Raw genomic sequence first — 22,741 nt, forward strand, 5'->3', positions numbered from 1 at the left:
CTCTGTTCTCATTGGCCATCGGCCGTGCCGCGATCGCAAAAGTCGCACATCGCCATGACTGCCTCCGCGGAAGGGAAATGTGTCTGTGAGGCGAGATCAAGGGAAAACCTCCAAGCCGCCGCGGGGCGCTGCACGTCAGCTTTCCCGCAAGTGTGCACGCCCTATATATCACACGCGCCTACATGCGCATCAGATCTGTGTTGGATCCACAGTGGACGTCGACAGACATGGTTCGGTTGACCGTGAAGTTCGTCGTAGCGTTCTTGGCACATCTGGAGTTCTGTAAGTGGACGCTCGGTTTCTGTTGCACCATGTTCAATCTTTTTACCCCTTCAAGTCCTTCCATATAACCAGTTATAGCAATGCAGAGTTTCTTTAAACGAAGAGCGTCGTCCACTATTTACTCCCAGTGCAGTTTAATGGGAAGGTTTGAATTGGAAATGCAAGTGCTGCTCGTATGGAAATCGCTTTGGAAGTTTCCAATGCATGCCCAAAGAGCGGTTTGTGTTTGATGCATGAGCAATGGCGCGATGAAACGGTGTTTCCTTGGGCACCTAAAATATTGCTGTACCTAAGAAGTGACGATGGAGAAGCAGCAAGAAATGATGTATCAACCAGCTCCTTTTGTACATTACTTATGCTGGGATTCTCAATTATAAACGTGGGTCGCCCCATAGCGAGCTAGCGTCGCTCTGGCTCTCACAAAGTGCTAAGAGGAAAAGCGAACTCAAAGTAGAATCAATCAAAATTAACAATGTTATTTTGAACAAAACTTGTGTTTTTCGAGTTCATAAATTTTGCACGAGAAACGGCATAGCGCCGTTATAATTTGCTACCTTTCTCAAGCAGGCGAGAATCTTGTATTTCCGGTGGCGAAGGGAAATTTCCTATGGTGAGAATCTGTCGTTTTCTGTTTTTTGCGTCCACGGTAGGCCCTGCTCATTGGGTACACTAGAATTGGTCCGCAATTTGCAAAAATCCGAAGTATAATGGTCCTCAACCCCACCGCACTGGCTTCATCATTCTTGAAACAACCTCCCCTGGGAGAGGCAGGAAAGTACCGACAGGTGGGGTTGCTGAAATTATTAGAATATATGCGTAAGCCTGCGTTACGAGCGTGCTTGAGTGACATTTTATCGTCTCAGAAGAGTTAGCGTCTTTCGTATTTCCAGGGCGGCATTCTTTAGTCTATCCGTGGAGCAGTGACGCCGCTCAACAGGCAGGGATGCAGCGTGTTCAGTGATATCATTTTACAGCGGAAGCTGTTATACGCAAACCTGAAACGTTAGAGGGCGGAACAAGAAAGCGGGGAGAGCTGCGGTATGTGGACGATCGCGTAGAGTTTGGGCAACGTAGGAGGTGGTGCAGTATTGTTCAAGTAGACGTTGCAGATAATTGCGGAGTTATCGCTCAGAAAGTCAAGCACAAGCAGGAAGAACTAGGAACTCAGCAGGGTAACAGACGTCTTCAATTAAGTCGGGCTGTGCGTACTGCGACAGGTAAAATTGGTTCCCTGGCGGCACTACTCATTAGGGGCCCGGTGAAAGGAGTAGTCACCTTGTGTAACTGCTAGCACAAATTAGGGTATACTACAGAGAGAGCAGCATCAGTGTCTACCAAAGCAAGAATAGGACGTCCGTCGAAATCACTAGGTGTTCACCGCACATAATGCTCTGACTACATTGTGGGGTTATGACTACATAACATTGTGGGGTGAATCCGGAGGCGTTTTAGTCTCTGACAACATTGTACCATTTGAACGACCACAAAGCCATAGTCATCATACTGAAATAAGCATTTTGTGTACAAACCTTCATGCGTCTTCACTCAACCGCACAGAGCTGACGCTGCAATTCGCGTTACAGGACTAGTAACCGTCCTTGATTTTCCCTTCCATATTTTATGCAAAACAATTCCAAACTTTCTGTCTCCAGCACACACAAGCTGGCCACCTATTGATGCAATTCCTGCACTGATCAATTAATAATAAGAAAAAAAAACAATATCGAGCCAAATCGTTTCCTTCACAGATCAATTGGATGAAATGCGTTTCTGAATTTCGAAACTACACATAATCATTTGTCAAGGAAACAATAGAGCTTGTTATTGCTTCCTTATTATTGGTTGTTGCAGAAAATGTTACTAATGTGTGGCCTGGCGGTCTGCGAGGGAGACAAGGTCTGGAATTGTTTGCAAAAAATATGGCAGAAAAGTCACACGACTGAACACGCCGTACTCCTCCCGTTCCTCAAGAACGCGGCTCTGGAAGTACAAAAGAAGCTAATTCTGTTGACACAATAAAATGTCCAACTGAACGCCCAGCCGCCATTGTACTGATGTTGTTGGCTACTCCTAAGTAGAGTCACTAAATAGGGGTACAGAGTATTGCATTCCATTTCAGTGCAGGAGCCGCCGTTCGCTGTTCGTGATTGGGCCCCGATCGTGTCGCGTGGTTTCTCTTTCCAAGAACTCGCCGTCCATGTTGGATCACCACCATGAAAAACAGGTTTCCTGGGTTGAGAGCTGGATCGATTGCGCGTTGTTCTCCACCAGAGAAAGGGGAGATTGGGGTCCCATTGCTAGGCGACGCAGCCGCGCCTGGCTCAAGATGTCTTCGCTTCAAGAGGCACGCCTGCGAGCTCGCCCGCATGGCTCAGTGTCGCTACTCTGCTCCGTATTTAGTGACTCAACTCCTGAGGGTGCAGCGAGGCGACGTCACAGTGATCGTCATTCTAGGATTGATTCTCGCGCGAGCGATTGACTCGGTCTTTAAACCTGCAGTAAATGAATGTTTATTAACTGCAGCAGCGACTCCTGTCAGTGGCAACATTCCGTGCGAGATTGTCTTGATATTTGGAGGACGATGTCTTGAGTACACGCGTCTCAAGGTAAGCAAAGCAATATAAATAAATACACTGATCTAAATCTATGCAACGTTGCAGTGGATAAGACAATTCAACATAGAACGACAGCTGCATGGTAACTTTTTTTCAACTGCCATTATTGAATCAAGTCCATGCGTTGGAGATTATGTCAGAATACTGCGTGGCAGAATAACATGTGAGTTGTGATGAAAGTCACTGAAAAGGTTAGCCAGCTGTAGGCCTCGAACCCACATCTTCTGGATTGCCGGTCCAGGGCTCTACCAATTGAGCTAAGCTAACACGCCTTCTCAGCGACTTCCAGGGTGCGTCATCTGAAGGGACAAACCAGCCACTCTCTCTCACTCATTCTACTTTCACTCTTACATTTTTGTTCACTCATACACACATTCATACGACAGGATCGACGCAGGCGGCAACTGTTGAACATGAAAGAACTGATGTTCTGGGGCTGGAACAACTTAGAAGGGACAAATACATACAAGGCTTCAAATTGCCTAAGAAATTAACGATGAAAGATGAAAGTCACTGAAAAGGTTAGCCAGCTGTAGGACTCGAACCCACATCTTCTGGATTGCCGGTCCAGGGCTCTACAACTTGAGCTAAGCTAAAACGCTCTCTCAGCGACTTCCAGGGTGCGTCATCTGACGGGACGAACCAGCCACTCTCTCTCACTCATCCTACTTTCACTCTTACATTTTTCTTCACTCATACACACATTCATACGACAGGATCGACGCAGGCGGCAGCTGTTGAACATGAAAGAACTGATGTTCTGAGGCTGGAACAACATAGAAGGGACAAATAAAGGCATTAAATTGCGTAAGAAATTAACGATGAAAGATTAAAGTCACTGAAAAGGTTAGCCAGCAGTAGGACTCGAACCCACATCTTCTGGATTGCAAGGACTTTCATCTTTAATCGTTAATTTCTTAGGCAATTTGAGGCCTTGTATGTATTTGTCCCTTCTATGTTGTTCCAGCCTCAGAACATCAGTTCTTTCATGTGAGTTGTGACCAGAAGCGGAGTAGAACGAAACGTCCCTACCGGGAAAAATATCAGACAAGCCCACGAAGAGACTGGGAGCGACTCACAAATTCAGAGTAGACTGAATTAAATCATCTCGATTTAAATGATTTATTTCAATCATTTGTCAAATGGAGCACTTACGTAAGAACAAAACCACTCACGAATTCGCACAAGCTCGTGAATATTTTTTTAGTGCTTATCATTCATACTACGCTAAGAATAATAACTGGAAGTAACGGAGATCAACTGCAGATGCGTACAACTAGTGGAGGGAATATCAACTCCGTCCGTCAGCGCCAATACCCAAGTAACCGACCCACTGTAGAGTCGTGCACGACGTTCTCAGAAAGGAGGTCAGTTTGGCAGCTGCGCTCGGGAGGTGGCCGCTGTGTAGACGTGTGTGCCGATGGAACTTTGACCGGCGGTGGCGCCATGCCCATTTTAAAACACTAGTCTAGAACAGCACGAAACCGCAATCTACCGTAACCAGCAATGCCGGATTTAGGGGAGGGCAGACGGGGCACTTGCCCCGGGTCCCCCACCACAAAGGGACCCCCACCAGTAAAGGTCTTGTCCAAGGGAAATCTGTTTTACATGCCTGAAACGCATCCCTGAAACGGAAACTTGGTAAAAATCTGTCCTCCTTCCACGCATATCGACCCCGAATAACACATTGGATAGACATAGAATACACGAGGGAACCCACACAGCACAGTGCCCCGGGGCCCCCACCACTGTAAATCCGGCACTGGTCACCAGCGTCAACAAAAACAAATTCGACTTCGCGAGAGGGTTGCGATGCGTGTTCTCGCGTCGAAAACAGGTGCGAAGGGTCCCCCGGCGCGCCTTTGTTTGGAAACGTCGTCGGCGTACTGAAAATTACCGGTGGCGGCAGCGTGACGCGGCGGCGCATATGCCGACCGGAGTGGCAGCCAAGCTAATTGACGCTATATTGCTTCGCTGGCTGTTGATATCGCCCTTGTATCGATGGTGCAGTGCTGGACAAAAGTTTACGGGACACGCATCGCCACATTCCTTCCTCAGAGTGACACGCTAGGCGCGAATGGCATCGTACGGGATTACAGACATACCCTTAGGTCACCCGGTCACCTGTTTGCAAGTCCGTACGGTACCACTCGCTGCTAGCGTGTCACTCTGCAGAAGGAATGCGCAGGAGCGTGCTCCGCAAACTTTTGTCCAGCACTGTGCGTGAATGGCTATGCAATGAGCTTCAAATGAACCAAAATTCGGTGATGAATGTTTTAACGCATTTGCTGGTTCAAACATTTTTTTAGAGAAATTGTGTGACTTTGAATAATGACTGGCGCCGATTCTGCGACCTCACATTTCCTCAAAAATCCGACATAGGTAACTGATCTAGAGTAATTAGTTATCTAGTAGTTCCATACTCCCGTCGACAGTATATCCAGCTGGTCATGCACCACCTACAAAAACGGAATTTGTGCTGCTCTGAGCGTTGGTTGTGCCAAGCTCTTTACCTTTGTCTTTTTTTTTTAAACTAGCCAACTCAACCTTCAGCGCACTTGCTCTCAAAGATCTAATAAATATTTTAGTCATGCACTGCATCGAAATGACGAGATTAGTGACCTTCTGGATCCATATTCCATATGAAACTTTGAAAAATGAGGCTTTTTTATTATTTTGGTAAAAATCATGATCTTCTTAGAAGCCTCCACAGGAGTGGTTCTTCTTTTGTTCCTGGTGGCAGCCGAAGAGGAATGCTGTCAGAAAATGACCCGCGTCAATACACGGTTAGCACGAAACAGAGTGGTACGCAGCAGCTGCACGCTGTCGTTTAGATCAGTGGTTTTAAACCGGGGTTCCGCGAGCTTTGTTCTGAGGTTTCGCGAAGTGCCGAGAGTGCAAGCACTCTCGATGGGTATGCCACTCACTGCGGGACTTACAGTGGTGAGGGCCCGTGACAGCATACATGGTGGGGGCCCTCCTGCCTGGCCAATACTTTTTAACGTGCTTCACAGGGATAAATTACGTTCAGGGACATAGAGATGCATGACCTCGGTATTGCGTGCAATATATTCATGAAAAATTGTTGGTTCGTTCAGTGTAGAGGAGTTCGTTACCACCGAGTTTACAGAAAGGTAGTTCACCTTAGATTTTCAGTTTACATCGTCTAACATATTTAGAGCCTGAAGTGGGTTTGACACGGTTCTTTCTCGAATATGCACTCCGAATTGACGGTTGCCTGTTTAGGGTGCAACCCGATTTTTACTAGGCAAATTGCAATTACTAAGACATCTGTAGGAATGCACAGGTTTGGCAGCAAACCCAGTTACATCACCGTTTGCACGAAGCCAGTGCAGTTAGTTCTTGTTCAGTTCAGTTGCAGTTAGTTCTGTTCTTCTTCTGGGCGCCCAGAAGAAGAACAGTCTCTGTTCGAAATATCGGCGGCTTCTGTCCTGAGGCAACTCCCTTCCTACATATCTACCGGTTCGCTGGATTTCTACCCATCTACGTGAGACTCTAGATAGTATTTTCACAACAATGTCGCAAGCTATTCAAGACAACATTACGCTGCTAGCTTAAACTGGAACCTTCCGTGGGACTTCCTTACTGAAAAATCACGTGAAATGAACTTTTTTTGAAAAGAATTTGCCTTTTCATAACAGTGACATGCTTTTTGTCTGCAGTGCGTCATGGTTTGACAATTAATGTTCTTTATGAGCGTCAGTTTAAAAAAATGAGCGCTCGCAGGAAGTGTTGCTAACCATATTAGTGTGTGGCGGCCCGTGGACGACGATGACGACGTACCACTGCTGCCACGCGCTACGGCGCTGGCACGGCAGTTCTACAAGCACCGTCCTAGCGTGAGGCCACGACCATCTGCCCGCTGGGACATTCCATCATCGCCGGTCAGGACTCACGTAGAGGAACACCACCTCCTCTACATTTGGTGACCCGAACAACGAACACCATGTTCGGTGTGATTCGGCCACTCAACGTCCTAAATTCTTCGACAAACCAGCAGCGAACCACCCTCCAGCAGGCAAGGCGCACCGGGACCACTGTTCCACCGGGGACCCGCAGGGAGGCCACAGTAAGCTGACTTTCCGGCCTCCACCTCCTTCATGATGGTCCTCCCGGGCACTTCTCTGGCGGCGACCGGCACGCTGTCGTACCGGTCGCGGTACTGTCGCCCACTCATCAACGCACTCACCCAGCAACAATCAGCGCTCGGCAGCAATCTCTCAGCAAGCACTCAGCGGAGTCAACAAGGGCTCAACGCACTCAGCAGACAATCAACAACCACTCAAGCACCCAACCATTCAACCTCAAGGAAGAGAGAGAACCTTCTAGTTGAAGGGTGGAACGAGAATGTTTTTTGCAAGAGCGCAGCGAGCGGGGAGCGTGCGCAGAGGCCGACGAAGATCGGCGTGCGCCGATGACAGAGCGCTGCACCTAGCTGGGTCGCAATAGCTGCTCCCCCACTTAGCGCGTTGGTGAAACGCAAGAGCGGTGCGTCACCAGGACAGAGGCCCAGTGGACGGACTTTGCTGAACGGGGAACGGCAGGCTGGTAAACGGAGTGAGGGGTGGAGACCAGAGCAGCCGTGAGGTCAGCAGCAGGAGCCTCAATGTATGCAGGCTTTAATCGGTCGATGGAGACTTGCTCTTGCTTGCCGTTGATGATGAGGGAGAAGAACTTGGAAGTGCGGCTGACGACTTGATAGGGACCAGTATAAGGGGCTGTAGTGGCTTTCGGACAGCGTCTCCAGGTCGTCGTGCACGTAAAGCCTGGAGGAAGAAGGTTGACGAGGGGGTGCAGGGCGAAGCTGGTCGAATATGACTTTGAGCCGGGAAACGTAGTTTGCTGGATCTGGCGGGGGAGTAGCCTTGGGGGAAACGAAGAATTCTCCAGGTAGTCGCAGAGTTGTCCCGTAAACGAGCTCTGCTACGGTGCACCCCAAGTCCGGCTTGAAGACTGAACGGAGGCCGAGCAGGATGACAGGAAGAACTTCCGTCCAAGAGGTGGGGGTGGGGTGTGCCTTGAGGGCGGCCTTGAGTTGTCGATGGAATCTTTCCACCATGCCGTTTGACGCCGGATGGTAGTAAGTGGTCCGAATGCGTTGAGATCCCAGTAAGGTGGTGAGGGCGCTGAATAAACGCGACTCAAACTGCCGCCCACGATCAGTAGTTATAGTGGAGGGCACCCCGAAGCGGGCAACCCACGTGCTCGTGAAGGTAGCGGCGACAGTTGCGGCGGAAATATCAGGCATGGGGGCCGCCTCAGGCCACCGCGTGAAACGGTCTACCACCGTGAGTAGATAGCGGTGACCTTGAGAAGGCGGGAGGGGCTCACGATGTCCAAGTGGACCTTTTCAAAGCGGGTGTCAGGTGGAAGGAAGGGGTGCACGGGAGCAAAAGTGTGTCGCTGTATCTTGGCTCTCTGGCACTGCTGGCAGCCACGTGTCCAGTGCTTGATCTCGGCTTGCATGCGGCATGCTTGCATGATCTCGGCTGGGTGCGATAATGCGTGGAGGGTATCAAATACCCGCCTGCGCAGGGCTGCTGGGACAAAGGGTCGTGGATGCCCCTGGGATACGTCGCAGACAAGCGTGGTGGCGGTACCGGGAAGAAGGACGTCTTCGAGACGAAGCGACGATGTAGAGCTTTCGCGGAGCATGCGGAGGTCTTCGTGTGAGCGTTGCAGGTCAGCCAATGTCTCTAGGCTGAGCGTAGTACTGATAGCTTGCGGAAGACGTGGTGACAGTGCGCCGATGCGGCTGAGAGCGTCGGCCACGGGGTTGTCGTGACCGCTGACGTGCCGAATGTCCGTGGTAAACTCGGACACGAAGGTAAGTTGGTGAATCTCCCGTGGTGAGTAGCTGTTGCCGGACGAAGTGAACGCGTGGGTCAGCGGCTTGTGGTCGATGTATATAGTGAAGACGCGACCTTCAAGAAACGGGCGGAAATGCTTCACCGAGAGGAAGACAGCAAGCAGTTCACGGGAAAAGGTGCTGTATCGAGTTTCCCTGTCTTTGAATTTCCGAGAGAAAAATGATAGCGGCTGCCACGCGTGGTCGATCCTTTGCTGAAGCACAGCGCCAACGGCCGACGACGAGGCGTCCACCATGAGCGCGGTGGGCGCGTCGTGCACTGGATGCCTCAGCACGGTGGCTTCAGCGAAAGCCTGCTTGATACTGCAAAAGGCACCGGTGGCGCGCGATGTCCCGGCAAGGGGGGCATTGCGGCCTTTGAAATCCGTTAGCAACGCTTCCAAGGGCTGGAGGGTGGATGCGCAGTGCGGCACGAATCTTCTGTAAAAATTTACTAGCCCGAGGAACTCGCGGAGCTTTCGTGAGGTAGTCGGCTGCGTAAACTCTTGGATGGCTTTCACCTCGGACGCGAGAGGAGTGATGCCCGAACGGGTGATGTGGTGGTCCAGAAAATCGAGTTCTTCCACTGCAAACTCGCTCTTGGCAGCGTTCACGATGATACCAAACTCGTTGAGGCGGGCAAAGAGTGTGCGAAGATGGTCGGCGTGTTCTTCCGGGGTAGCAGTAGCGATCAGCAGGTCGTCAATATAAGCAAATGCGAACGCCAATCCTCTGATGACTGAGTCGACGAACCGTTGAAAAGTTTGTGCCGCATTCCGGAGTCCAAAGGGCATGCACAAGAATACAAACAGCCCGAACGGCGTGGTTATTGCGGTCTTATCGATGTCCTCGGGCGCCACCGGGATCTGGTGGTAGGCGCGTACTAGGTCGAGTTTCGAGAATATTCTTGCGCCATGCAGATTTGCCGCGAAGTCTTGGACGTGTGGTATCGGATAGCGATCGGGTACAGCAACCCGGTTTAGCTGTCTATAATCCCCACATGGCCGCCAGTCTCCTGTTTTTTTTTGGGACCATGTGGAGAGCCGAAGACCAGTCGCTAGATGATGGCCTAATAATTCCGAGCTCGAGTATGTTCTCGAATTCTTCTTTGGCCACTTTGAATTTCTCTGGCGCCAGCCTGCGAGGGTGAACGTGCACTGGCGGGCCCGATGTCACAATGTGGTGCATGACGTGGTGTTTGACCGGGAGCTTCCAATTTGGTGGTTGAGTGAGGTCTGGAAAGTGCAAAATAGCTTCGAAGTCAGTTTTCGGTTCGAGTCGACGGATGGTTGGGGGAAGTTGCGAGGTGACGGCAACTCCTTGTACTGAAAGGCTGGTGGTTCTGTCAATTAGCCTTCTTCGACTCATGTCGACCAGGAGCCCGAAGTGGGTCAAGAAGTCGGCACCGACGATGGCTTGGGGTACCTTGGCAATCACAAAAATCCACCGAAAAACGCGGCGTAGACCAAAGTTGAGTGTAACGATTTTTTCTCCGTAAGTCGTAATAGGATGTAGAGGAGGTGGTCTTCCTCCACATGAGTCCTGACCGGCGATGATGGAATGTCCCAGCGGGCAGATGTGCGTGGCCTCACGCTAGGACGGTGCCGGTAGAACTGCCGTGCCAGCGCCGTAGCGCGTGGCAGCAGAGGCACGTCGTCATCGTCGTCCACGGGCCGCCACATCACTCCCCCCCTCAGACGCGGAGCGGTGCATGCGGTTGAGGTTCGCGTCGATACCACGAAGAGGAGAATGATGACGGCTCGTAGATGGTGGACGACTGGGCACACGGCTTGTGCTTGCGGCTGTTGATGCAGCAGCAGCGGGATGGCGGGAACAAGAGCGCTGCGATCCGGGCGGGTTCCAGTGATGGGATGTGAATGCCGATTGGTTGAGTGGTTGCTGATTGCGTCGAGTGTCTGCTGAGTGCGTTGAGCCCTTGTTGAGTGCGCTGAGTGCTTGCTGGGTGATTGCTGCCGAGCGTTCCCTAGTGAAAATGTATCTGAGAGGCCTCTCAGGTCTAATATGTTATGGGACTGAGAGGACCTCTCAGGCTGAGAGGTCCTCTCAGGCCTGTGGACCTCTCAGGCTGACCTCTCAGGTTGAGAGGACCTCTCAGGCTGAGAGGTCCTCTCAGGCTGGTGGACCTCTCAGGTTGAGAGGACCTCTCAGAATGACAGGACCTCTCAGAAGCTAATGCCCAGATCTGACATTGGAACATCAATGTTCAATTTCGCCGTCTACGCTGCACCTGTCGTCGGAGTGGTATAATCATACAGTGCTATGATACACCAGGCATAGATACAGACAAGTACATGTCACAAAACTCCACATATATTGAGTTCCTTCGATTGTACAGATACACTCAAGGCATGCACACTGCTATCTGATTATGTAACAGTTATTTCAAATGTCTTACAGAATTGTGAATATCTAATATTTGTTGAAGGATCGCTCGCAAGAAACTACACGAAACGGTAAATTGCACCAACAGAAACTAGATTTAGCACTTACATGTCTACGAAAGCGTACGAGTCATCATCAACACATACTGTCGTATTCCACAAAGCGTGAACTCATGGGACACATATTCACAATGTCCGTACAGCGGCGATGAAAAATATTCTTGAGAAACTGTGCTTCTCGGTGATCAAGTTCATCTGTTTTACGTATACTTCGGGACTTGCGATGCACCGTCTAGTTTCCCTTGCTTGCGTAAGCCACCAACTAACTGGAGAGATTGGGTTCTCACCACCTTGTGTAGTCATCACCTGTCACTTCGTACGAGATTCATCTGTAAGAAATACAACTTCAAAATGTCAGAGTAAGTCAGTGTGTAGGCATCGAAATATATAACACACCGTTTTGCACCCAGCGCCGTTGGTAACGTTACGTGGTTGGTAATCTTCCTATCGGCGCTCATAATGCGTGTCTGCGAACAGTAGTAAAAGCCTAAAGTGAAGAGGAATGGCTGTCAATCACAAAAGCATATTTGAGACATCGTCTACATACCTCAAAAACAGTTACAATCCCGAAGACAAAACGCAAATTACTTGAGATCCGCGGCCGACGTCCTCACACTTCAACGTTTCAAAACAGACTGATTCAACCGCTGGCGACTGGCCGCAACGCTTCCACTTACGTGCAGTGCAATAATGCACGGATTGCGAGAACAATAGCTTCAAGGGGGGAAGGCAATACAAGGTTATCACGGCACGTGTTCCTTGAAGGAATAATGCACAAACACGTGAAATCTTGCGATGTATTTTCCAAAGCGGACGAGGTACCATGTTCTGCGGCGCGGAAAACACGTAGCAACTTGCTCTGGGAGGTGTTGCACGACGCACTGTCGCAAAGCTGTCTGAGAGGTCCCCCCCAACCTCTCAGGGCTACATGAATGATTATACAACGTCTTCCAGGTTTTCTCTAAGAGGTCCTCTCAGACCCCTCTGTGCTGCCTGAAAGGTCCTACCAGACCTTTCAAGATTTCTTGAAAGGACCTCTCAGACCCTTCAGAAGTGCTAAAGGGTCCTACCAGACCTTTCAAGATTTCTTAAAAGGTCCTCTCAGACCTCTTAGGACTGCTTGAGAGGTCCTCTCAGACCCCTCAGAATTTCGTAGAAGGTCCTCTCAGACCTCTTAGGACTGCTTGAGAGGTCCTCTCAGACCTCTCAGAATTTCTTAAAAGGTCCTCTCAGACCTCTTAAAAAATCCTGAGAGGCCTCTCAGATACATTTTCACTAGGGTAGTATCATGCGAACCGTGTTCGGAAGACGCTGCAGGAATAATTCGCGCAGGATGGATTCGTCCAAGGATGAGGCCCTATCGCCCAACAACTGCTGCATCCGACGTACCAGCTGTGAAGGCTTCCTGTCGCCGAGGACCTCAGCTGTGAGCAGTTGTCGCAGACGTTCCTGTTCAGAGGCTGTCCTTCTCTTCGTGAGCGCGTCTTTTAACGCGTCGAAAGGGTTGGCTGCTGGGGGGTTGGTGATGACGTCCCTGACCTCTGACGCTTCGTTAGGGCCAAGCGCTCCAACGACGTGAAAGAACTTTGTTTGCTGTGCAGATATGCCTCGGAGGGCAAACTGCGCTTCGATGTTTGCTACCGCATGGAGAGTGGGAGGTTGCGACGCCAGCGGTGCGGGGTCCGGCATCGTCGGCGCCGGAGAGGTCATGGTAGCTGTGTTTTACGTTCGGGTCACCAGTGAAGGAAGAGAGAGAACCTTCTAGTTGAAGGGTGGAACGAGAATGTTTTTTTTACAAGAGCGCAGCGAGCGGGGAGCGTGCGCAGAGGCCGACGAAGATCAGCGTGCGCCGATGACAGAGCGCTGCGCCTAGCTGGGTCGGTACAAACCAATCGGCATTCACATCTCATCACTGGAACCCGCCCGGATCGCAGCACTCTTGTTCCCGCCATCCCGCTGCTGCTGCATCAACAGCCACAAGCACAAGCCGTACGCCCAGCCGTCCACCATCTACGAGCCGTCATCATTCTCCTCTTCGTGGTATCGACGCGAACCTCAACCGCATGCACCGCTCCGCGTCTGAGGGGGGAGTGATGTGGCGGCCCGTGGACGACGATGACGACGTGCCTCTGCTGCCACGCGCTACGGCGCTGGCACGGTAGTTCTACCGGCACCGTCCTAGCGTGAGGACACGACCATCTGCCCGCTGGGACATTCCATCATCGCCGGTCAGGACTCATGTAGAGGAACACCACCTCCTCTACAAGTGACATCTCTATACGAGAGCAGAGCTATCTCTTGAGCACTATAGAGTTCTCTTTTCGGGAAAGCACCCTTCGCACCCTTCCCAGCGTGTAAATGAACCGTACTCGTCTGTCCACCTCGTATTGCAAAAATACCGCTTGGCAAAGTGGTGTACAACCTTATCAGGAAAAAAGTACATCCAAATCGGCTTTTTAAACTTCCTGGTGTCTTATGTGCCGCGGATGCCGATTTATCCGAAGAGTCCAAACCTGCACAACAGTTTTTCATACGCGGCCAACCGTTGATCAAGAGGAGCTAGAATTTATTCTACTGCCGAGAGCAAGTTCTCCAGGTGGAACTCCTCTGAAGGACAACTAAACCGCGCTTGCTGGACAGTTCCGTATAGCCTAGAGACGTCAGCGGTACGCTGTATCGTCGTTTGCGCTTTCTTACTGAAGCACCCTCGTTCCAAGCACATCTTCCCGAACCATGCGGTAGTGATCGAATCCTTCGCGCGTCGAAGCAGTAAAGCCTTTGAGCGATCTGAACAAGGAAACTCTGCGGTTCAGGTCAATCTTTGGAATTTGTAACGTTTTACTGGTCTCGTCCACTGTCTAACATCGTCTCAAAACGTGGTATAAATTTCCATTTCAAGCCGTGACATTGTGTCAATGAGACCATCTTCTTTAAAGCGGACTTCAATGATTTCCTCATGATTGTTGGCAATGACTTCCAGCGCTTTTGAGAAAAAAATATGGCCCCTGTCTAAGGCCCCCAGAGCATCCGCCCAGCTGGACATCGCGAACCGGATACTCTTTTGGGTACTGGGCTGTTTTTCTGAGCAGTCGTCCGAAACCGTCGTGGCGAGGTCGTTCAGCACCTTGTGTCTGTATATCGCTGGCGGTAAAGAACTGGTATATCTGCTCGAGGTACCTGATTTGGCCACCCTGGTTGAGAGAGTGCGCTGAACAAGGAATCCATGTTGCAGAGGATCTTTCTGGCGTACCAGTGCTTGAAGACCTTCGTACTTTCTAGTCATGGACGTAGCATTTTCGTAAGACTACCCGCGGCAGCCCTTGACGTTTATACCACGTGCGTCGAGGAAACTCATTAAAGCTTTGAACATGTCCTCAGGCTTAAGCGAACGCTTGTCAGGCAAGGTCAGGCTAGAGCCGTACGAATCTTTCAACTGGCATAGCATTTTCTAATGCACCAAAGTTCCCGCTGCGTGTGATTTTGGTGAGAACCTCAAGCTGTATTGTTCACAGAACAAACAGTGACTCTTGTAGTGGTGGGGGCCCCAGAGGATGCGTCCCGTTTGCCCCTCCTCCCTAAATCCGGCAGTGATGCCACTATATCCCAGCGTTTAAAATTCGAGATTTCAAAATCCAAAATAGCAAAATTTCAAGTTATAATTTGAAAGACTATATCTGCGAGGTCTGATAGTGATCGTGTTTCAAAATAAGGTGTAACTGAGCAATGTGTTACCTTCGCGTATTTTCGATGTCGGTCGAACGGTTAGGCATAGTACGGCTGATGAGCTGGAGCAACACAAAGCGAAGCGACTTGGTTAACTTACGGTTAGGTAATTGGGCTTTGCCAAGGTTGCCAAACTTTGCCAAGGTTGGAGACAACATTGTCTCGGGCACGTACCGGCATCACACTGTGGCGATTTAGGATCTCGAACTTCGGAATTTTAACCTCTGGGGATTGTTAACTGTGTGATTTGAGTTACCCTTGTTGAAGCTCGTTCAACCTCCGCCTCTGACCGCGTTGCAGATAGCGTCGTTGTCATCGGGATTGCCGCGTAGATCGCTGGACCGTGGTGCCGCTGCAGGAGCTCTTGTAAAAAGCAGAGCCAGCCCGTATCCTCATGATTGGCTGTCTCAGCTGACAATCGAACAGCACCACGTGCGGCGGGTACTCAACCAGTTCCGCCGCCACCACGTCCACCACGTGGGGCTCTTGTTCATTTTCTCTTGTGTTCCGAAAGCATGGCAACCACCTGGAAATTCGGAGCGTTCGGAGTAACTGTGGTGCTACTCCCTTGCCTACATGAACATCAGTTTTACAAAAATCAGTTGTAATCCACAATGCGTTATTCGAGGAGAAATTCTGTCAAATAACGCAATCAATACGACAAAGCTCAAGCCGACATCTTTCGACGAAATAATAAATGCTTATAGAAATTATAATTAGAAATCAATACTTTCATATTGATACGACATCTAGTTCGCCTGACCCCCTTCTAGTAAGCAACTTCCAGAGGTATAGGTTACCTGAGGTGGTGCTGGCACGATCACGGGTTCCCCTCCCCTAGCATAAGTTGAGAACCACTGGTCTGGACCATTCAGCGAACAAGAGCAGCTGAAGGTAGTATTTCAGTGGTCGAAATTTGTTGCCTCTTGTGAAATAGCGTTAAGGAGCGCTTCAGCATGCGTCGTCAATTCAAGAAGGATGCGTGTATCCCTGACAGACAGCAACTGAAGAAGTGCATTTAATGACAAGAATTCAGTCCCCTGCCTTCTCATCGTTTCTGTTTGAAAACATGCGACCAACCTTCTGCAACCAACCTTCTGTGATGCAAGTTGAAGCGGGCAAAATGGGTTTAGCTTGAGATTTGCCGTAAGCCCAGCAAAGAACGGGTTAAGGAAAAGGTCAGTTAACAATGAAAACAATTCGGTACACTTTTCTTCCTGGTAGATCGTCGTAACTCTCTTGGTTTGTGAGATTGGGCTTGGGCCTTCTTTAGTTTTCCTCGCTGTTGAGCATGTTGTTGCTGATCAGGTACTTGTGTTCGTGTTGCAGATGTGCGAAATACCTAGGTTGTTCGCTCTGCTACTTTTCTGACGGGTTCAGATGTTGCCACAGGGTGCTCATGTGGAGGCCCACTGCTGTCGTTGGTTTGTCTGTAATGTGGACGTGCTTATTACAGCTGTCAACTTGTTTGGCAATGACTAACTTCGAGGCGTTCCATACCTTGGTGCCTTGCAGAAAGTATGAGAGCTCTCCGCACCGTTTAAGTGTCTTCATCGGCTTTGGGTACATTGCTTCTGCTTTGAAATGTGGCTTAATTCGAATGCGTGCGAGGTTACCAGGACGAAAAGTAGTGGTTTTTGCTCGACGTCTTTCGTCTGTGATGCTCTTCATATGCTGTTGTTTCTGCTGCGCGTGTTCTCTTAACGCTTGTAACGTTTCTGCTGGATCTTGAAAAGTCAGAATTCCAACAATGTCTAACCTCGCACGTGGCTGTCTTCCGTGTAGTAGTTTTGCCGGAGACTGACCAGTGGTACTATCGGGAATAGCTCTGAACAAGCCGAGGTACTGTGTAAGAGCCGTGTGCAGGGGTCCCCGTTCCAAAGATGCCAGTTGGACATACGGTTTCAACGTGCGATTGAACCATTTCACTAGTCTATTTCCTTGCGGGTAGTACAAAGAGGTGCAGCGATGTTCAATTCCTCGCTGTTACAGAAAGTTATCAAATTAACTTGGCTTGAACCGTGATCCGTTATCAGACACTATTTCTTGTTGATATCCCTCTCTGCAGAACGCTTGCTGTAGAAAGGTGATAACAGAAGCGGAGAAGGATACTTCTGGCCACTTACTAATAGTCCACGAGTGTTATGGCAAATCTGCATCTGGTGGTACCTTCTCAAATGGGCCGGCGATGTCTGTCGCAAGCTTCTCCCATGACAGACTTGGAAATGGTATTATGGTTAAGTTCATTGTTTGGCATCTTTATCCGCGATTTGGCTGATTCCACAGTTGCGTACCACAAGTTCCACTTGCGTAATCCGTGCAAGGCCGCCAAAGCATGTCTCGTAATCTTTGTTTAGTCTTCACTTTACCTGGATTGAACTCATGAGCATTCTGCACTATCGCTTCGGTAAGTGCTGTTGGTGCGACCATTCGGTCTTCCCGGAGAAGTATGTCTTTAATGCAGGACAGTCCTTTTCTTAGGTTGAACTACGGAAAATATCGTTCTTGCAAGGACTGCTTAGACGGCCAACCGTCTGTGACGTACTTCTTGATTCTTTGAAGGGTTGAGTCCTCTGCAACCTTCTCCCAGACAGAACACTATCTCCTGCGGATGTCCGAAATAGATCCCAACATCCGTGTCCTGAAATGGATGTCAGGTGGACATCCCTCGGAGCTACATGAATGGACATCGCTAACCGTACATCCGCAGGATGTACCGTAACGACCGGTTCAAGAATTGTCCAAATAGGGTCCCTGACGGGATGTTACGTGGAGCATTATCGCAGGAGAGAGAGAAACATGGCAAGGCGTATCGCAGAGTGAGTTCGACTTTCGGTGAAAGAACTAAACACCTTACACCAAAAGGAGTAAGAAACACAAATGTTGCATCATAATGAGTTAATGCGCCAAGCAGTTCTTCAATCCACTGTTTTTGGTATACGCAATCATGTTAAACTTAAACATCCCACCTTTTAGTTTGACTCGCAGGCAAACTGGACTCTCGAATTTGTGGAAGCTTGCGAGACAAGCAATATATATAATATCTGTTTTCGCTTTGGAAAGGTATGCCACTGCCTTTCTAAACGGTCTTCGTGGTTCTAAGAGACTGTATATGTACGTCTTTATTTTTGCTTTCTAAAACTTCATGCTCATTGTCCGTAACGGAAATACAAGAAACAAACGAAAAGGAGCAACGATGCAGTGGCCGAACCCGAAAGAAAATGGCGAAAAAAAAAAACGCCTACGGGTCTACCAAGAATCTGTCCACTTACGTGGCAACTAAATAAAGCAGTATGAATAATAATGAGGAAATGCAGGATCCTGAGCACGTACAGAAGTAAGTCCGTGCAACATCCGGGTATCTCCGTGTAACTTCCTGTGAGGACAAACGACGGATATTCGTGGGAAGTCCAAACCGTGGCCACTCGGGGATGTGGGGGACGTCCGTCGGAAAAATGTCTGTCTCCCAGGGAGATCCGAATTTCCGGGAAAGGTTATCCCCAGGAACACCATGGGAAGTTTTGTTCCGTTTGGGCTCCTGCAGTGTTTCTCGACTGATGGGACCTATTACAACTAAAACGATTTCCTCCTCGAACTGTGTAGGAGTCTCGTTGTTTATCGGAAGACGAGATAACGCATCTGTAACAACATTTTCCGTGTCTCTGTAGTACTGAAATTTGAAGTTATAGGCCAGCAAACTTGCACATCACCATGAAATAAGTAGCAGGCGGTGACCAGACACTTGTGAAGATAAAAGCGTCACGACTGCTTACTGATCAGTTGGAAGAACGAAATCTCGGCCCTATATGTACGCATGCCAGCGCTCACAAGCCCATAAACAGGCTAAGGTGTCACGCTCACCTGCAGATTACTTCTTTTTATGTGGAGCCAGTGTTCTTGATCCAACAATTTACCGTCCTTCTCCTCTTGCAACACAGCTCCGGCTCCCATGGATGATGCATTGCCTCCAACAGACTTTCTGATGATAGAATTAAGATGCTCTGCTGCATTGCTGTAAACATTCATCAGCAAGCTACGTGCACTTGCTTCAACACGGCTGCGTATTCTAAGGATCTCGGTGTAGACACCGCACCATTTCAGGTTAGGAACATGGTTATTTTCTGAGCACTTACTCATGTCGCAGAACTATGCAGCGCATGCACGGTGCTCAGCAAAAACGTAACTGGGGCTACTGCGGATGTCACTCTCAAGAAGCCTCACACGCTGGTTGAACCGCAACTTCGGATGCTGCGGTCTGCATTATATGACCGCGGTTATGCTGGACCTGAGGCGCCTCAAGTTACTCTTCAGTATGATTCGCATTGCTGCAGGCACACTGGACACCCACTTGTGAACGAGGAGCTTCCTGTGGTTACTTATATAGTTCTGTAATATGTAGTTTCTGCACTCAGTCTTTTCGATGTACATTCCGGGACATGGAGACGCGGAGAGCAGGGCACTGTGCCTGCTAGAGTCTCCGTCAGCAACCACACAGTTGTACTTGATGTCATACATTGAAACGCTGCAGCGGAAGCCTTGCACAACAGCTGCTCTTTCCAAACTGCAAGAGCTCTCCGACCAGTTCTTGTAACACGCGTGCTTGCTTGGTTGTTTACCAAGATTTTCTGCCCGAGTGCAGATGGTGCAGAACTTGCCATTGACAGGACCTTCTTCGTCAGGAAGCCGTCCGAAAGAATTTTGTCACTGGGGATGACGGTTGGCTAACAACACGCTAAATGTGGTGAAAATACGGACGTATCAGGTTCATTTATACAAAAGGTGTCACAGCCATTAAGTTGAAATCGCCATTTGGAGCCGGCACAGTCGGCGGGATAGCTTGATAGAGTTCATAGCCTCTTTCATGAGATTAAAATTCTCACCTGATGTCTATTTTGTGAACGGCCAACAAAATTGAAGGAAGCATGAAACGCAATACCTGTCGTCTGCGGAAAACTTCCAAAACAAATGGTAAATTGTTGGTATCATTAAATACTAGAACCCATTGAGACTTATTTTACGTAAATCGAACAATTCCTTTTGGAAGATATGTAGTTAGCAAAATTCATGAGGAATGCAATTAAGGCAGGAGTGCGCTGCACCCCCTTAATGTATTCAGCGTTGAAAGTGTTACGATTACAATTTTCATAAAAGCGTTATAATCCATAGTATCGACATAGTATTGATATAGTACTGACATCAAACGTGTTACTTAGACTAGACTTACGCGTACTTTGCAACTGTAACAAATGTCATGTTTTACATGTGCTCATTAATACACTGCCACGCCGGGTTCGAGATTACATCCCCGCTGGTAATTCTTGGCATGTAGAGCACATTACTAGTAACTAACGCAAGCATAGAGCACACAGGTGGAAGCACTGATTTCGATCTTTTGGCATGAATGCTCCGTCCGCTTCAGTATAAATTGCATTGTCCATAGTTGCATCTTTCCATTGACCGTAGTTGCATTGTCCATTTGGCTGCATGGGTGTTGTGAGACATCAATATTTCCAGTGTATTTAGAACAGTGTGCATGCAGGACAGATTCTGAGGCACATTATAGAGCGACGCACGCTTGGAAAACATATGCCGTGGTGTACAACGTAACTGCATAATTAACCAAGAGGTACGCAAAGCAAACCAGTCTTCATAACATGAATGTCAACAAACTTTTTATACGTAAACAAAATACGGGGAGGCAACAATAACTGAAAGGAAACGTTGGAAACCGTTGGGGGAAACGGTCAAATCCGCACGAGCATGTTCTGACATCAGGACTGGAAGACGTATGTTGCTTCTAATGTCCACCTCTGCTTCGATCACTTGCAGTACAGAGGCAGCTTGTTGAGCTGCAGCTATATGTGCGCTCCTTCGAAACGTGCTTCATGCTACCAAGTTGAGGAAGAAGAATTACCTTGTTTGGTAAGTTAATGTTCTGTATCATGTTATTTGTCCAAAGGGCACCTGAGAACTGCATTTCTGACGTCTCCGACGTAATTTGCACTCCTCCTTGAGAAAGTACCCATTAAGCACGAAGCTGTCAGCGCTATCAGGTGGGGGACGATGAGGGGAACAAGAAAAAAAAAAAGGGCGGGGGAGGTGAGCCGTGACACGATCGGACTGGATACCGCAGTGCTCCTACGGCGTTATGTCCCCTAAGCCACATAATAGTAGGAGGGTATCAGCGTCGTCTGCACGTGTACTGCCACACTGTACGAGAAACTACAGACGATAGGGAAAGCGTAGAGCCCTTTTCCAGCGGTAACTCTGAACGGGAAATCTGGAAGCGGGAAGTCTCGCGAAATCGCTGTGGCTGTATCACAGAACCCTCGTTTTCGGTTTTCTGTTCGGTTTCGGTGATGCAAAACGAATTGAAATAATCTGAAGCTAATAAAAGCAGTTTTGACAGCGCTTCCTGTTCCGCTTTTGTCCCGATTTTAGTAATATTTTTCTGCAGCTAATCCCGGGCAGATCAGAAGGCCGTACAATACCTTCACAGATCACAAGGCAGTACTCGTCATTCTAAAGTGGTTGTGCATATATATCAGCAATGTGTGTCAACATCCACACACGACAGCAACCTCTGAATTTTTTTAGTTCAGTTTTAGTTTTGTGGAATATGCCACAAAACTGGAAGTGTCACAGAACACGAAAGATAGAAATATAGCACTCGCCGAAAAGCCAAGACAACGACAAGAAACACTTACACTCAACGCTAACCAACGTCACTACACCAACAATGCGCCTCGTAGGACGAGGCTTATTCCTTTCAGCAATGGGGTTCTGCTGGCGGTTTCATGTCAGTTCAGGCAGGGAGGTCCCATCGACCTCCTGGATTTTGATTATTTTTTTTTATATTTATAAACTCATCGTACATGGTGATCAACAACGCTAAAATAAATAATTTCTACCGAATCGTTTTCGTGCACAATAAAAAAAAATCGAGTGTTACAATTTTTGCCGTGTTTGCGCGCGTATATCTCCCGAGTTTTAAAATATATTGTAGTCAAACTTGTTATGCTTTAGTATGCCTACAGGTCAGCAGTCCTAGAGCAAGTTTTGCCGCGCAGGTCCAACGCTCTGTTGCATAAAAAATGGCGATGCTCTCTCGCGCAGTTTTGTTCCAACTTCGACGCGTGATTTCTCTGGCTGTAGATATCAATTACCATACTTGGCATCAGTTCACTCAGCTCTTAATGCTATTTCATTTGATATATATCTATCCTGCGTATACCTCTTACAGGTATGTGCTGAAACAGGCAAATGTTTAGGCATAGTTAAAAAAACAACAACAAAAAAACAAGGATTTCGCGCGTGCGTTTCCTTAAAAGGCCCCTGTTTATTTCATTTATATTTTGCCAGGACATTGCCCGATGTTACAACTTTCATCTGACCTAAACAAATTCTGCTTCAAAAGGCGTACACCGGTGATTAGCGCGTTAAAATGCGGGCGTACTCTGCGTGCGTACGTGTCGGAGCCCGGCTGGCGGTACCGCGGCATGACGTGCCTCCTGTCGTTGCGTCCCTTGTTTGGGCAAATCTGTCTGGCCTTAGCCTCACCTGAGCTATTCGTCGGCAAACTTTTGACGTCGTGCTCAAGAAAGAATCCACGACTGGCAGTTCGTTATTTCCCACAACGCATCTGAATGAAATCCTACGTTGCCGTGAAGCCGCATTTCAACGACTAAATGGTGAGCGAAGGTACAACCTCTATCTTGCAAGCTACGTACATGGTGGTGCGCATACTGTACAAATTAATATCGAGTTAGGAGTTGCTTTCTGCTGGGATC

At 48.8% G+C, this 22,741-nt stretch overlaps 1 protein-coding gene across 1 annotated transcript in view; it reads left to right on the top strand.

Annotated features, from left to right (window-relative positions):
- Nucleotides 1–212: 212 nt before the first annotated feature.
- Nucleotides 213–22,741, top strand: part of LOC135383167 (uncharacterized) — a 77,573-nt gene continuing 55,044 nt past the window's right edge. Inside the window, exons 1-3 of the mRNA XM_064612756.1 lie at nt 213–282; nt 2,402–2,888; nt 20,781–20,873. Coding sequence (XP_064468826.1) covers nt 2,496–2,888; nt 20,781–20,873 — 486 coding nt within the window. The 5' untranslated portion in view covers nt 213–282; nt 2,402–2,495. The remainder of the gene's footprint in view (nt 283–2,401; nt 2,889–20,780; nt 20,874–22,741) is intronic.

The sequence above is a fragment of the Ornithodoros turicata genome, chromosome 2 (assembly GCF_037126465.1).
Source record: "Ornithodoros turicata isolate Travis chromosome 2, ASM3712646v1, whole genome shotgun sequence".
NCBI classification, from domain to species: Eukaryota; Metazoa; Arthropoda; class Arachnida; order Ixodida; family Argasidae; genus Ornithodoros; species Ornithodoros turicata.